This window comes from Cnephaeus nilssonii (genome assembly GCF_951640355.1).
Source record: "Cnephaeus nilssonii genome assembly, chromosome: 3".
NCBI lineage: Eukaryota > Metazoa > Chordata > Mammalia > Chiroptera > Vespertilionidae > Cnephaeus > Cnephaeus nilssonii.
In genome coordinates this window covers 68633773-68645778 of record NC_137074.1, presented here as the reverse complement: position 1 = coordinate 68645778, position 12006 = coordinate 68633773, and the positions used below count along the sequence as shown (strand labels likewise).

Sequence of the window (12006 nt, the reverse complement as noted above, 5' to 3'; positions counted from 1 at the left end):
TCCTGTCTTCTCAGTAAGAGCTAATGACGTGGCACCGTAGGCTAATTTTTTGTGTATTTTAAATTGGATGCCAATTAGCCCTCCCTATGTACATCACATTTCAACAATTTCTTCGCAGGACAAGTCAGTCTTGACTTGTCTGCTACTCTCTTGGTATAGATGGTATATATTATGTATATTAAATTGCAGTTACTTTTAAAAAAACTAAAGATTTTAAGGTCTGAAAATGTCTAACAGACTTAGAGATATTAATTATGGAGTGTAAAATGTACTGTTTTTCTAATATTGTTAATAATATATTTTTTTTACCTTTTATTTTCCTTGAAATTTATTATTTTGCTTGGGTCAACCGATTTTGTCCTGTAAGTTTCTGTACTTTCTCTTAATTAGAATGATATCTTGTGGTTAGTCTTAGATTTGTGGAAAAAAACAGTTGGCAAAGGAAAAGAAAGAGAAGGTCACTGGTTTGTGTAGATAAAGACCATTCTCACGACTTTGGGTAGAAAGAAAGTTAAATGCTAATTAGAATTATTGAGCCTCATTGTCTTTTCCTATTTGTCCTATTTCTCTTTGCCAAACATCCCCCATGACTCTTTTCTTGGGTTGAAGCCAGACAACCAGTCACGGCAAGAGTCCTTCCCAATACAAAAGCACCAACCCCTTCTTGTGAGGCATCTTCATTTGCCCTTAGTCTCCCCCCGGCCCCTCCCTGTATCCAGTTCCATTACAGTCTTCTTATGTCTACTGGCTAAGGGATGCAGTTCTTCCCCAAATACAGTCTAATTGCAGCACCATTAACTAGAAACAAAAAGAAGCTGGCTATGCTGAAAGTACTCCTTATTCATCCTGAATTCCTTTAAACTTCAGGCACACATGTTTATATTCATGACAAAATGGACTTAGAAGAAAAGGATGAGAAAAAATGTCTGTCCTTCCTTCCCTGCAAAATGGCATCACACAGGACCATGTATAAACGGATAATGGCTGGACCATGTACACAAAGAGAACTCTGACCCACAATCTGCAGTAACCTTACTGCAGGAAATGAACCCCCTTATCCACAATAAAGTGCCCAGGAAGCCACCTGCTATCAATCTTGGAGACCCATTTGGATTCCAGAGTTGCTATAAAGATTTTTTAAAGCCGGAGACATTTGAGATTCAACAGACGAAAAGAAGCCTTGGTTAAAACTAGCAACTTCTGTCAAAAAAGGCTACATGATTGGGGCACTAAGAGGTAGAATTCCTGGGAAAATGAGGAGGGCAAAGAGGAGGATGTTATGATTGTCAGAAACAGACAAAATACCCTGTGCCATCGAACTCCTAATATAGAGGAAAACATAAGCACAGTCACCACACCCTAGTCAGTGGGGCAGTTCTCAGCTCAGGAAACTTGCATGATGAGAGAATATACTCCTACTGAGTTTATCAATATTGCTGCCATGCTCCAGCGGGTGGAGGCGAAAGACCAGGGAAAGTTATCTAGGCATGGTTAATGTGGCTGTGAGGTAGGGGGGCGAAGGCATTTCTCTGACCCACTCCCATAGAGATTAGGTATTTCTAGCTTGAGGGAAGCTTGGCCCAATGAGGAGGAACTCCCCGGGCACATCGAACCTTGGAAATCTATAGAGAAGGATCAACAGATTCTTAGTCCCTCAGGGATTTGATAAATCAGTGATTTGGATCAAGGAGCCCTTGATGGAAGAAATGGTTACTTATTTTGGCAATCATTACCTTTATCTGTGTTTTCTCTTGCATGTGCCTATCCTGTTGCTGTGGCATCTGCCTCCAGTACAGCTAGATAGCTGCCAAATGAGCCTCCTCCACGCTAGTGAAACCCCTTGACCCTTGGGAAACACTGCAGAAGAGGTGGTTCTGTAAGGTTGTAAGAGTATGTCAAAAGGGGTGAAGCATTGGAGGAAGTCCTGGAAGGGAATTGACCAATAACTGGAGGCTCCTCACCCCTCCGCTGTCCTTGGGATGTCGGAGCCATTTTCAAGGATACAGCCTTGAGAAAGCAAGGTGTTGTGACTTTCTGTACATAATTCAGAACTGAAACTGTTAAGATTCTGGTGGTGGGTGTGATGGTCTTGCCACACCCTAGATAAGCCTCCCTAGATAAGTCTTTCTTGCCCTCTGTGTAGGGAACCAGTTTCAGATTTCACCCAGGAAGTTTGAAAACCAACATTCCTTGCTATAGCAAGCTCTGAAGGAATAGCTTTTGTTTTTCTCCTTTGGTTGATCTTGGTTTATATCCACAAGCATGTGTTTCATATATATATATTGATTTCAGAGAGGAAGGGAGAGGGAGAGAGAGATAGAAACATCAATGATGAGAGAGAACCATCAATTGGCTGCCTCTTGCATGCCTCCCACTGGGGATTGAACCCACAACCTGGGCATGTGCCCTTGACTGGAATCGAACCTGGGATCCTTCAGTCTGTAGGCTGATGCTCTATCCACTGAGCCAAACTGGCTAGGGAACACAACCATTCATACTATTTAGAAATCTCTTTAGAATAACTTGCAAAGAGACATAAAAAAAGATCAATATTTATTTAGTACGATACTTCCTATATCTTTTCTATTTCTTTAAGTTCTCTACTGAGGTTTTGAAATTCTCACTGATGCGGATAAAACAAAAATCTTATTTGAAGCCAATCAATTAATCCTGAAGATGACAGAAAAATCAATATGAGTTAGCTGCAAATAAACCTAGTATTCTCTAAGCTCCTGAAAAACCTCAAACAGCCTAAGACCGCATTTTAATAAAAGTATTTACCCACTGATTTTACTAAAGGAGATAAGAAAATTCAAGTATAAAAAACCTGGGACTATAAAAACAAAGTGTTTCATCTAAAAGACCATTATTTTTTTGTTCAAGAAAAAAGGTCTTCAGAAATTTCCTAATTTTATGTTCTTACTAGTATTATTTTTTAAATCCTCACCCAAGGATATATTTTTATTATTTTTTTTGAAGGGAGGGAGGGAGAGAGAAAGAGTGAGAGAGAGGGAGGGAGGGAGAGAGAGAGAAAATATCAATAGGTTTGTGTCTCAACTGGGATCGAACTTGCAGTCTTTTGGTGTACTGGCTGTCACTCCAACTGAGTCACTGGACAGGGCAGAAATTTCCTAGTTTTAAATTTGAAGCAACATATGTCAGTAGCCCTCCCCATATACATAGCACCCGCCAACCCTACTACCAAAGGAATGGAGAGCTCTGGCAGGTGTAGCTCAGTTGGTTGGGTGTTGTCCAGTGCACCAAAAGGTCACCTGTTTGATTCCTGATGAGGGCACATGCCCAGGCTGCCAGTATCATCCCAGATTGGGGCACCAGTTAATATTTCTTTGTCACATTGATATTTCTCCCTTCCTCTCTCTCTCTGTCTCTCTCTCTCTCTCAAAAAAAAAATAAATCAATAAAAACATATTTTTAAAAAGAGGAATAGAGAGTAAATGCCCCAGGCTAGCTGGAACAATTAAAATGTCATTAGATCCTAGCTAGATTTATGCTTATGTTAATACTCCGCACAGTGAAATTTGGGAAGTGAGTCATATTTGAAGGTGGGCTGGTGCAGATGGACTTGCACTATGGAGTAGGAGTGGGGAATAGTGGCTGGAATTCGGCAAAGATATTATGTTTGATTTCATAATGAAGTTTCTAGTTCAGTGGTGGGAACCCAAGGCATAATTTAGAAGTAACTGGGAACATTTTTCTCTGAGAATGCAATAAAATATATTGATAATTTTATAAACTTTTGTAGAGGGCCATAAATGATCTCTTGAGTTTCTGCTAATTCAAAGGCTTCTGATTTGCTTTCAGTCTTGGAGGCCCAGTCATATCTTCTTTGCTATTAGTAGTTCTATAACTTATAAAACTAACACATTTACTAAACATACTCAGGCTGATTTTCTTCCCTCCCAGGATAGTGCTTACAAAAAGCAAAACTCAACATGCAGAGTAGAAAGAGCAAGGGGTTTGAAGCCAGACATACCTGGGCTTGCTTGACTATCCACTTCCCCTGTATATGATTAGTACTACATGGTTTTGTGGTTGGTTAGCCTTAAGTTTGTGTATGACCAAATTTAGAGCCACTGTACATCCCATTTCCATCATCTTTTATTTTTTTTTAATTTATTTTTTTAAAATATATTTTTATTGATTTTTGAGAGTAAGGGAGAGGGAGAGAGAGATAGAAACATCAATGATGAGAGAGAATCATTGATCGGCTGCCCCCTGCACAACCCCTACTAGGGATCAAGCCCGCAACCAGGGCATGTGCCCTTGATTGGAATCGAACCCAGGACCCTTCAGTCGGCAGGCAGACGCTCTATCCACCTAGCCAAACCAGCCAGGGCTTTCCATCATCTTTTAAATTGATATAAAAATATTTATCTCTGAAAGGATTTGGTGATAATTAACTCTAAAGCACATTGAATTGATCAAAGCGAACAGAAGAGAAATCTAGCTTCCCTATCTCTCCCCACTCCCATATTTTGGTTTTACAAATGCTGGGCTGACTTTTGTGGGGTTCGAGAAGGAGTAACCCAGGATGTGCCTCTGTGGCATACAGATTATTATTTTTTTTTTCCTGTGATGTTGTAAAATCAAAGTACTACTTTATTAAATGAGTTATTTTACACAATATGAACATCAATATAATTACAATTGTAAAACATTTTTTATAACAAGGATGGACTGATTTTCAGATTTCCAAATTAGAGTCAACTGTACATTTACACAGAATTGTCTTTGCATGAAGCCCAGAAGGGAACAGCATAAAAATGAGTGTTTCTGTAGCCCCTTTATTTTTGCTGATCAACAGTTTGTTAGAAAAGCAGCTGCAGGTTTGTTACCTAAGGTCTGAGACAGTAGAAGAGTCAAAGGTGTCATGAATTCACCTGTAAACAACTTTATGCCTGGACATCAGCCAATTCTGGAGGAAGTGGAGTCTTAGGATGCTTGCTCTCAAAGTGCTGCTTGAAGGTCTTAGGGTCTGGCATTTGTGTCCTACAGACAGTGCAGGTATATACTAAGGCAGTTTTGGCAGCAGCCTTTTGGTCATGTCCTTGTTTCTTCTTTTGTCCAGCTTGCTTTTTGGCATTTTTCTGCTGAGACTGAATATTCTGCTGTCCACGAGCCATATCCGGGCCGGGACAGTCTTGCGTCGGAGAGACCTCGCAGGGCGAACCATACAGATTATTTTGAGCTAAAGGAAACTTTAGCCACAGGCTCAGGAGAGATCTGTTCCCACCTTTAACTGCCTAGAAGAATTTGAATTAGAGGCCTAGCCTATAAGAGTTTACCAGCAATTACCTTTTGGACCCACCCACATGGCAGAGCAAACTTTTATTTACTAAACACCTGTTCTTATTGTCTTGCAATGAACCTTGGAGGCCCTGAAGGCACCTTACCTCATCTCTAGCTCAGAATGTCGTATACTGTATACAGTACATACTTGAATCCCCCTTTCTTTTATTTAAAAAAAAATTTTTTTTTTTTATTGATTTCAGGGAGGAAGTGAGAGGAAGAGAGAAATTGAAACATTAATGATGGGAGAGAATCATTGATCAGCTGCCTCCTGCTGGCCCCACACTGGGGATCGAGCCCGCAACCCAGGCATGTCCCCGGACAAGGAATCGAACCGTGACCTCCTGGCTTATAGGTTGATGGTCAACCACTGAGCCAAGCCAGCCAGGCCCCCTATCTATCTCTGAACCTCTCCCTGCCTGTGGGAGCCTCTGACTCTCCTGTAGGCGGGAATCCCACACATATGTATGTATTAAATTTGGTTGCTTACTCTTGATAATCTGTCTCATGTCTATTTTATTATTAGACTGGCCAGAAGAACCTTGAGGCTAGAGGAAAGTTTGTTGCTCCCCCATACTTTCAAAGCAGAACTGGTGAGTTCAAGTTCCAGATAGCAGTTGCCTCCATTATAATTAGGCCCTAATGTCCACTTATGCTTCTGGAAAGTCACAGTTACTTTTTGTGGTTTGGTTCTTCATTTTTCACTGAGATTTTCTTATCATTTCTACTGACCAGCAGGATTGGGAGGGGATGGCAACACCTGGTGATATGCCTCATATCCCTACCTAACCCACTGGTCAAAATATAAGCTTGTTCATAATGGGTTATTCTGAGAAAGATAGCAAAATTGCTTTCTGTTCTATGATCCGGACCCTCCACACACCCACCCAGAGAGATACTTCCTGTCACAGCTATGAAACTTAGTAGGCTATGAGTTTCCAGCTTTCTTCCGTGATAAAGCTAATGAAGCAAGAGCAATAGAGAAAGCAGCCCCGCCCCCTCCAAGTTATCTCTTAATTAAAACCATTCCCATTTTGTAGATAAATGAGTTGAACCCATTGATGAACGTGAGTGCCTGCTTGTAAAGGCATGGGAATTACCATCTTAAGCACTTGCTCCATTTCCTTGGTGTTAAAGCAGAGCCACTTATCTGCTTTATCGCAACATGAAGTGGAGTACACTCCAGCTAGCACAGGCACTTTCAGCGGAGGGTTTCAGCTTGAATCATGATTCCCCCAGGCTCAATTCTTTTTGGTATTAGCAGCTTAAATGTGCATAGCACAGAGAGAAGCTTTGTCTGGGGCTTTGAAAAGAGTCAATTTTTCGGCATATTTAGAATGTCCAGGACATTGAATCAATGCAACTGTACTGCAACTTGCTAATGTAAAATATTAGATGCACCCTAAGTAACAACAACAGCTTGGAGAGACTCTCATGGTCCCTCCTTAATTGTTGCTGACACCTGGCAATATTTAGAACTATAAATAGAATAGCAGGGAGGGAGGGAGAAAAGTCAGAGATTTCCTGGTGCTGTCTTAATACACAGAATGAGAAGGTCTTTAGAGAAAGAAAAGAAAAAAAAAAATCATACCTGGAAAAGAATTAGGGCCCGTTCTACTGAGTCATGAGCTGCCACAGGGTCTAGTAGTGTACTGTAGTTAAAACACCCCAAATTCTGGTGGTATTTGCGGGACTCCTCATAATTAGGGTGAAGCTGCAGGAAACTGCTTAATCTTTTCAGGATTAAAACCCAGCTGTAAAGCCTCAGGACTCAATGGATATAAAAACTAGCGGGGGGTGGGGGGGGACTAAGATGGGGGTTGTATAGAGTCTGGGAGAGGGGTAAAGGGGACGGGGAATGGGATATATCTATAATAATTTTTTTTTAATCAACAATAAAAAATATATTGAAAAAGAAAAAAATCAAAAGGAAAAAAAATACCTAGTTGGGAAGGAGCTCATCTTCTCTGTTAGTTCCATTTCAATTATCCATTATTAGAGATGGCAGAGGGGACAGGCAAAGAGGGGAGTCAGATCTTGGCTGGGTCCTGGGAAAGGCTATAATTAGTAGTGTCAGCAAAGTAACCTGTAGCCAGAGAGCATTCTAGAAGATATTCAGTAGATAGACTTAGTCTTGCATCCAGGCAGCTAGAAATAGAATCTCTGCCTGTGTCTCAGCGTGAATTGGCTTCTTTTTAGCTAACCCCCTTTGAGAAATCTAGAATTATTGGAGGAGAAAGCATTTTGGTAATCTAGCAATCTTTTATCAGGTGTGAAGAGCATAAATTGAGAACGTTAAGCAGACTGGGTTCCAATTTCACCCCCATTTCAACTAGCCTCATGGTCTCAGGCACGTTACTTGGGTTTCCCAAGCCTTGGTTCCCAAAGTCACCCATCTCACAAATACATTGTGAGCATTAAATGAGATGATACCTGGCAAAATGCAGACACTTAATCAGAGTTTCTTCCCTTTCACTGGAATGCAAAGAGGCAATTATTTGCCTAATAAACTGATTTAAGCATAATTTTTTGCTTTATTATTTTAGCATTACTATTTTGCTAGAAGGGAAAAAACACATTACAGTGCTCTCTCCCTCAGGGGAAGACTCTTGCAGTCTGAAATTTAAGAGTAAGTTTAACCATGCACAGGCTGAAACAGTCTCCATAGCCTGATTTCTAATCCTCATTTTGTACCAAAGGATTCTAAGAGATTTGAGCATAATATGCAGCTGTTTAAATGGGTTTTATGAGTGTGAATTGACTTATCATACAGACAGCCCCTTCTTTTCATGATAGAGTTGAAAAAGCCAACATTTTATCCTGAGGATTATAGGATTACTTTTAATACTGTATTTCATAACCTATTATAAAACCTAAGGATCTCAATATATGTTAAATACTGATATCTAATGTAATTTTTTTTTAACAAAAACTGTGAATGCCTAAGTTTTTCTCTCTTAGCCATTTATCACGATAACTTAGTCCAGTGGGGAAAAATTTGGAAGATTCACAGCATCTTATATTTTCAAGTTGTCAAGCACTTGATATCCCTCTTAACCAAATCTGTGACCTTTTCTCAGCATGTGGTCCAGCCTGAACAGTGCTTCTGTTTCGGTTGACCTCAGCTTTCTTCTTTTAACCTCTGACAGCAGCCTCCATGCTGGTTTAAAGGTCTATTGCCTAAAATCAAACCATTTCCTGCATTTAAGGAGAAGAATACAGATTCTGCGTCACAGCCCTTAACCAGGATAGCAATCTCCCATCCATATCAAAACCAAACAGGGTGATTTTCCTACTGTCACTTAACAAAAATAAAGTGAAGTTTGTTACCATATGTTATGTATTTTAAGTCACATATTTTCACATTTTTGAAATCTGCGTGTGACAATCTAGGGCATTTTACAATAACTGTCAAAATGGGGGGGGGCAGACATGTGGGAGTCTCTGACTCTCTCATGTATTTGGAATTTCCATACATATGTATGAATTATATTTGGTTATTTTCTCTTGCTAATTTGTCTTGTGTCTATTAGATCATTAGATCAGCCAGAGAATGTTTTTAAAATATGTTTCTTTTGCCTGGCCGGTGTAGCTCAGTGGTTGAGCATCGACCTATGAGCCCATGAACCAGGAGGTCATGGTTTGATTCCTGGTTAGGCAACATGCCTGGGTTTTGGGCTTGACTCCCAGTAGGGGGCATGCAGGAGGCAGCCAATCAATGATTCATCACTGAAGTTTCTATCTCTCTCTCCCTTTCCCTTGCTCTCTGAAATAAAAAAAAATATATGTATTAAAAATATGTTTCTTTTATTGATTTGAGAAAGAGACAAAGGGAGAGGGAGAGAGAAGAAACATTGATGATAGAGAAACATTAGTCGCTGCCTCCTGCATGCCCTCTCCCCGACTGGGGATTGTGCCCCAACTGGGAATAGAACCAGAGACCTCCTAATGCATAGGATGATGCCCAATCAACTGAGCCACACTGGTCAGGGCACCAGCCAGAAGAATCTTTTTTAAAAATATATATTTTTATTGATTTCAGAGAGGAATGGAGAGGGAGCGAGAGATAGAAACATCAATGATGAGAGAGAATCATTGATCGGCTGCCTCCTACATGCCCCCCACTGGGGATTGAGTAGGCAACCTGGGCATGTGCCCTGATGGGAATTGAACCATGAGCTCCTGGTTCATAGGTCAATGCTCAACCACTGAGCAACACCAGCTGGGCCAGAAGAATCTTGATGTTAGAGGAAAGTTTGTTCCTCCTCCACAAGACCATATTCAGATTAGGATGTCAAAATTATTTCCAGACTCTCCTTGTGAAGTTATTGAACATTACATTAGTAAACAAAACAGAATGATTGGGTTTGTTGTTAATCCCCATTTCTAGGGATTTACTGCTGTCATTTCTCTTACAAATGACTACATATTTTTTATTATGTTCTCTGAGAATATAATATAACATATTATATTAATATATTAATATAATAATGAGCAGAGCCATAAACTTTACATAACAACTTACTTCACTAAAGCTGTTCCTTGAACAATATTTTGGTGATCTTCTGAAACTATTCTAGCATCTCTATTGTGTCCATATTCCTCTTCCTTTCTTCACCACAGTCCTGAAGCAGTAATTCTAGACATGACTCCCCCCCTCAAAAAAAAAAAAAAAAAAAAAGGAAGACAAACTGTGAAACTGAAAATAATGCATGTTTTAAAAACTAGAGAAGCCTGGGAGAAAGCAGGAATAAGTGTTGGGAAGATTGTGCTATGTGTAGACCATCCTATTTCAGTCATAAAGGGATGTGAACCTCTCTAGATGGAATGAAGTTACCACAAAACAGAAGCATTGAAGGGGTGGTGCCTTCCTTATTTCTTACCTGCACTTTCTACTTTTGGGTTGAATGTGTGACCTGAGAGGGGCATTATCATAGCAGAGTAGAGTAGAGAAAATTGGAAGGTGGTTGAGATTGCTCTATTGTACAATACAGTATAGTGACTCTATGGGATCCTTTAGAGACCTTTTTTCTGGTAAGAATTTGTACCTAGAGCAGTACCTGAAGTAGTTACTGCTTCCTGTTCTGGGTTGTTATGAGTGTAATCTCTTATTTATTTATTTATTTATTTATTTATTTTTAAATATATTTTATTGATTTTTTACAGAGAGGAAGATAGAGAGTTAGAAACATCGATGAGAGAGAAACATCCATCAGCTGCCTCCTGCACACCTCCTACTGGGGATGTGCCCACAACCAAGGTACATGCCCTTGACTGGAATCGAACCTGGGACCCTTCAGTCCGCAGTCTGACGCTCTATCCACTGAGCCAAACCGGTTTCAGCATGAGTGTAATCTCTTGATCACCACAGTAGGAGGGTGTGGCTAGGCCCCTGGGAAGGTGGATGTGGGCTCTGGACTTACTTGGAGTGTTTGTGCTGTAGCTGGTCCTCTGATTCCACCTAGAGGTAAGACCTGGATGTGGCCACTGATAGTCTTGTAACTGCCCTCTTGGCTATAAGCTTGCAGGATCCAAAGTTTACTAAGCAACACAAAAGAGTCCAGAGTATACTTTATACAAAAATCACAACAATTTTTTCTTTCATTTTTTAATTGAGTCATATAATATATATAGTACTAGTGGCCTGGTGCATGAAATTCTTGCATGGGGGAAGGGGGAAAGGGTGTCCCTCAGCCCGGCCTGCACCCTCTCCAATCTGGGACCCCTCAGGGGATAACCGGCAGTCGGACATCCCTCTCACAATCCAGAACTGCTGGCTCCTAACTGCTCGCCTACCTGCCTGATTGCCCCTAACTTCTTCTGCCTGCCAGCCTGATTGTCCTTAACTGCTCCCCTGCTGGCTTGATTGCCCCTAACCACCTCTGCCTCTGCCCTGCATCCGGGACCTTGGATTCCCTCCTCCAGCTGACCACAGGCACCCAGGATCTGGGCTTTGCTCCCTCTGGTCAGCCATAGGCACCCAAACCGGCTGCAGCCGCAGGGGATGGTGGACAGGTGGCTTTGCCTGGGCTGCAGCCGCAAGTACTGGCCCCCGGTACTGCGGGGTGGGCGGCTTCTCTGTCTCCTGGGCCACAGCCAGCTGCCGGTGCCCGGAACTGCAGGGTGGGCGGCTTCTCTGTCTATCAGGCTGTAGCCAGCCGCAGGTGCTGGCGCCTGGACCACAGGCAGGCGGCTATTCCGTCTTTCCTGGGATGCAGTTGTGGGCGACTTCTCTGGCTGGCTGCGGCCTGGGATCATGGGGCAGGTGGCTTCTTTGTCTCCCAGGCCGCACCCAGCCTCAGGCACTGGGGCCCGGTTTCTCCGTCTCCCCCAGGATGTGGGGCAGGCAGACGTGAGGCTTCTGCTGTTGGCTGTGGCCTGGGATCGTGGGGCAGGCGGCTTCTTCGTCTCCCGGGCTGCAGCCAGCCTCAGGCACTAGTGCTTGACTTCTCCGACCCCCACAGGCCCTTTCAAATTAGCCATGTTTTCAGGTTAATTTGCATACTCACTCTGATTGGCTGGTAGTGTAGCAGAGTGATGGTAATTTGCATGTTTCTCTTTTATTAGTGTAGATAGTACCCTACTTAAGCATTCCATCAATTTTTACATATACAAGCACATACTTTAACTACAACCCAGATACAATCATAAAGTACTTTTAGCAACCCACAAGGTAATATGAGGTCTGTTCCCAGT

General features: G+C 41.8%; 1 protein-coding gene across 1 annotated transcript; it reads right to left on the bottom strand.

Moving 5' to 3' along the window:
• Window positions 1-4607: 4607 nt before the first annotated feature.
• LOC307097201 (zinc finger protein 706-like) lies at window positions 4608-5184 on the bottom strand. The gene has a single exon (XM_079767228.1). The coding sequence runs from the start codon at window positions 5142-5144 to the stop codon at window positions 4914-4916; it is 231 nt and encodes a 76-aa protein (XP_079623354.1). The 5' UTR covers window positions 5145-5184; the 3' UTR covers window positions 4608-4913.
• Between the last annotated feature and the right edge of the window lie 6822 nt (window positions 5185-12006).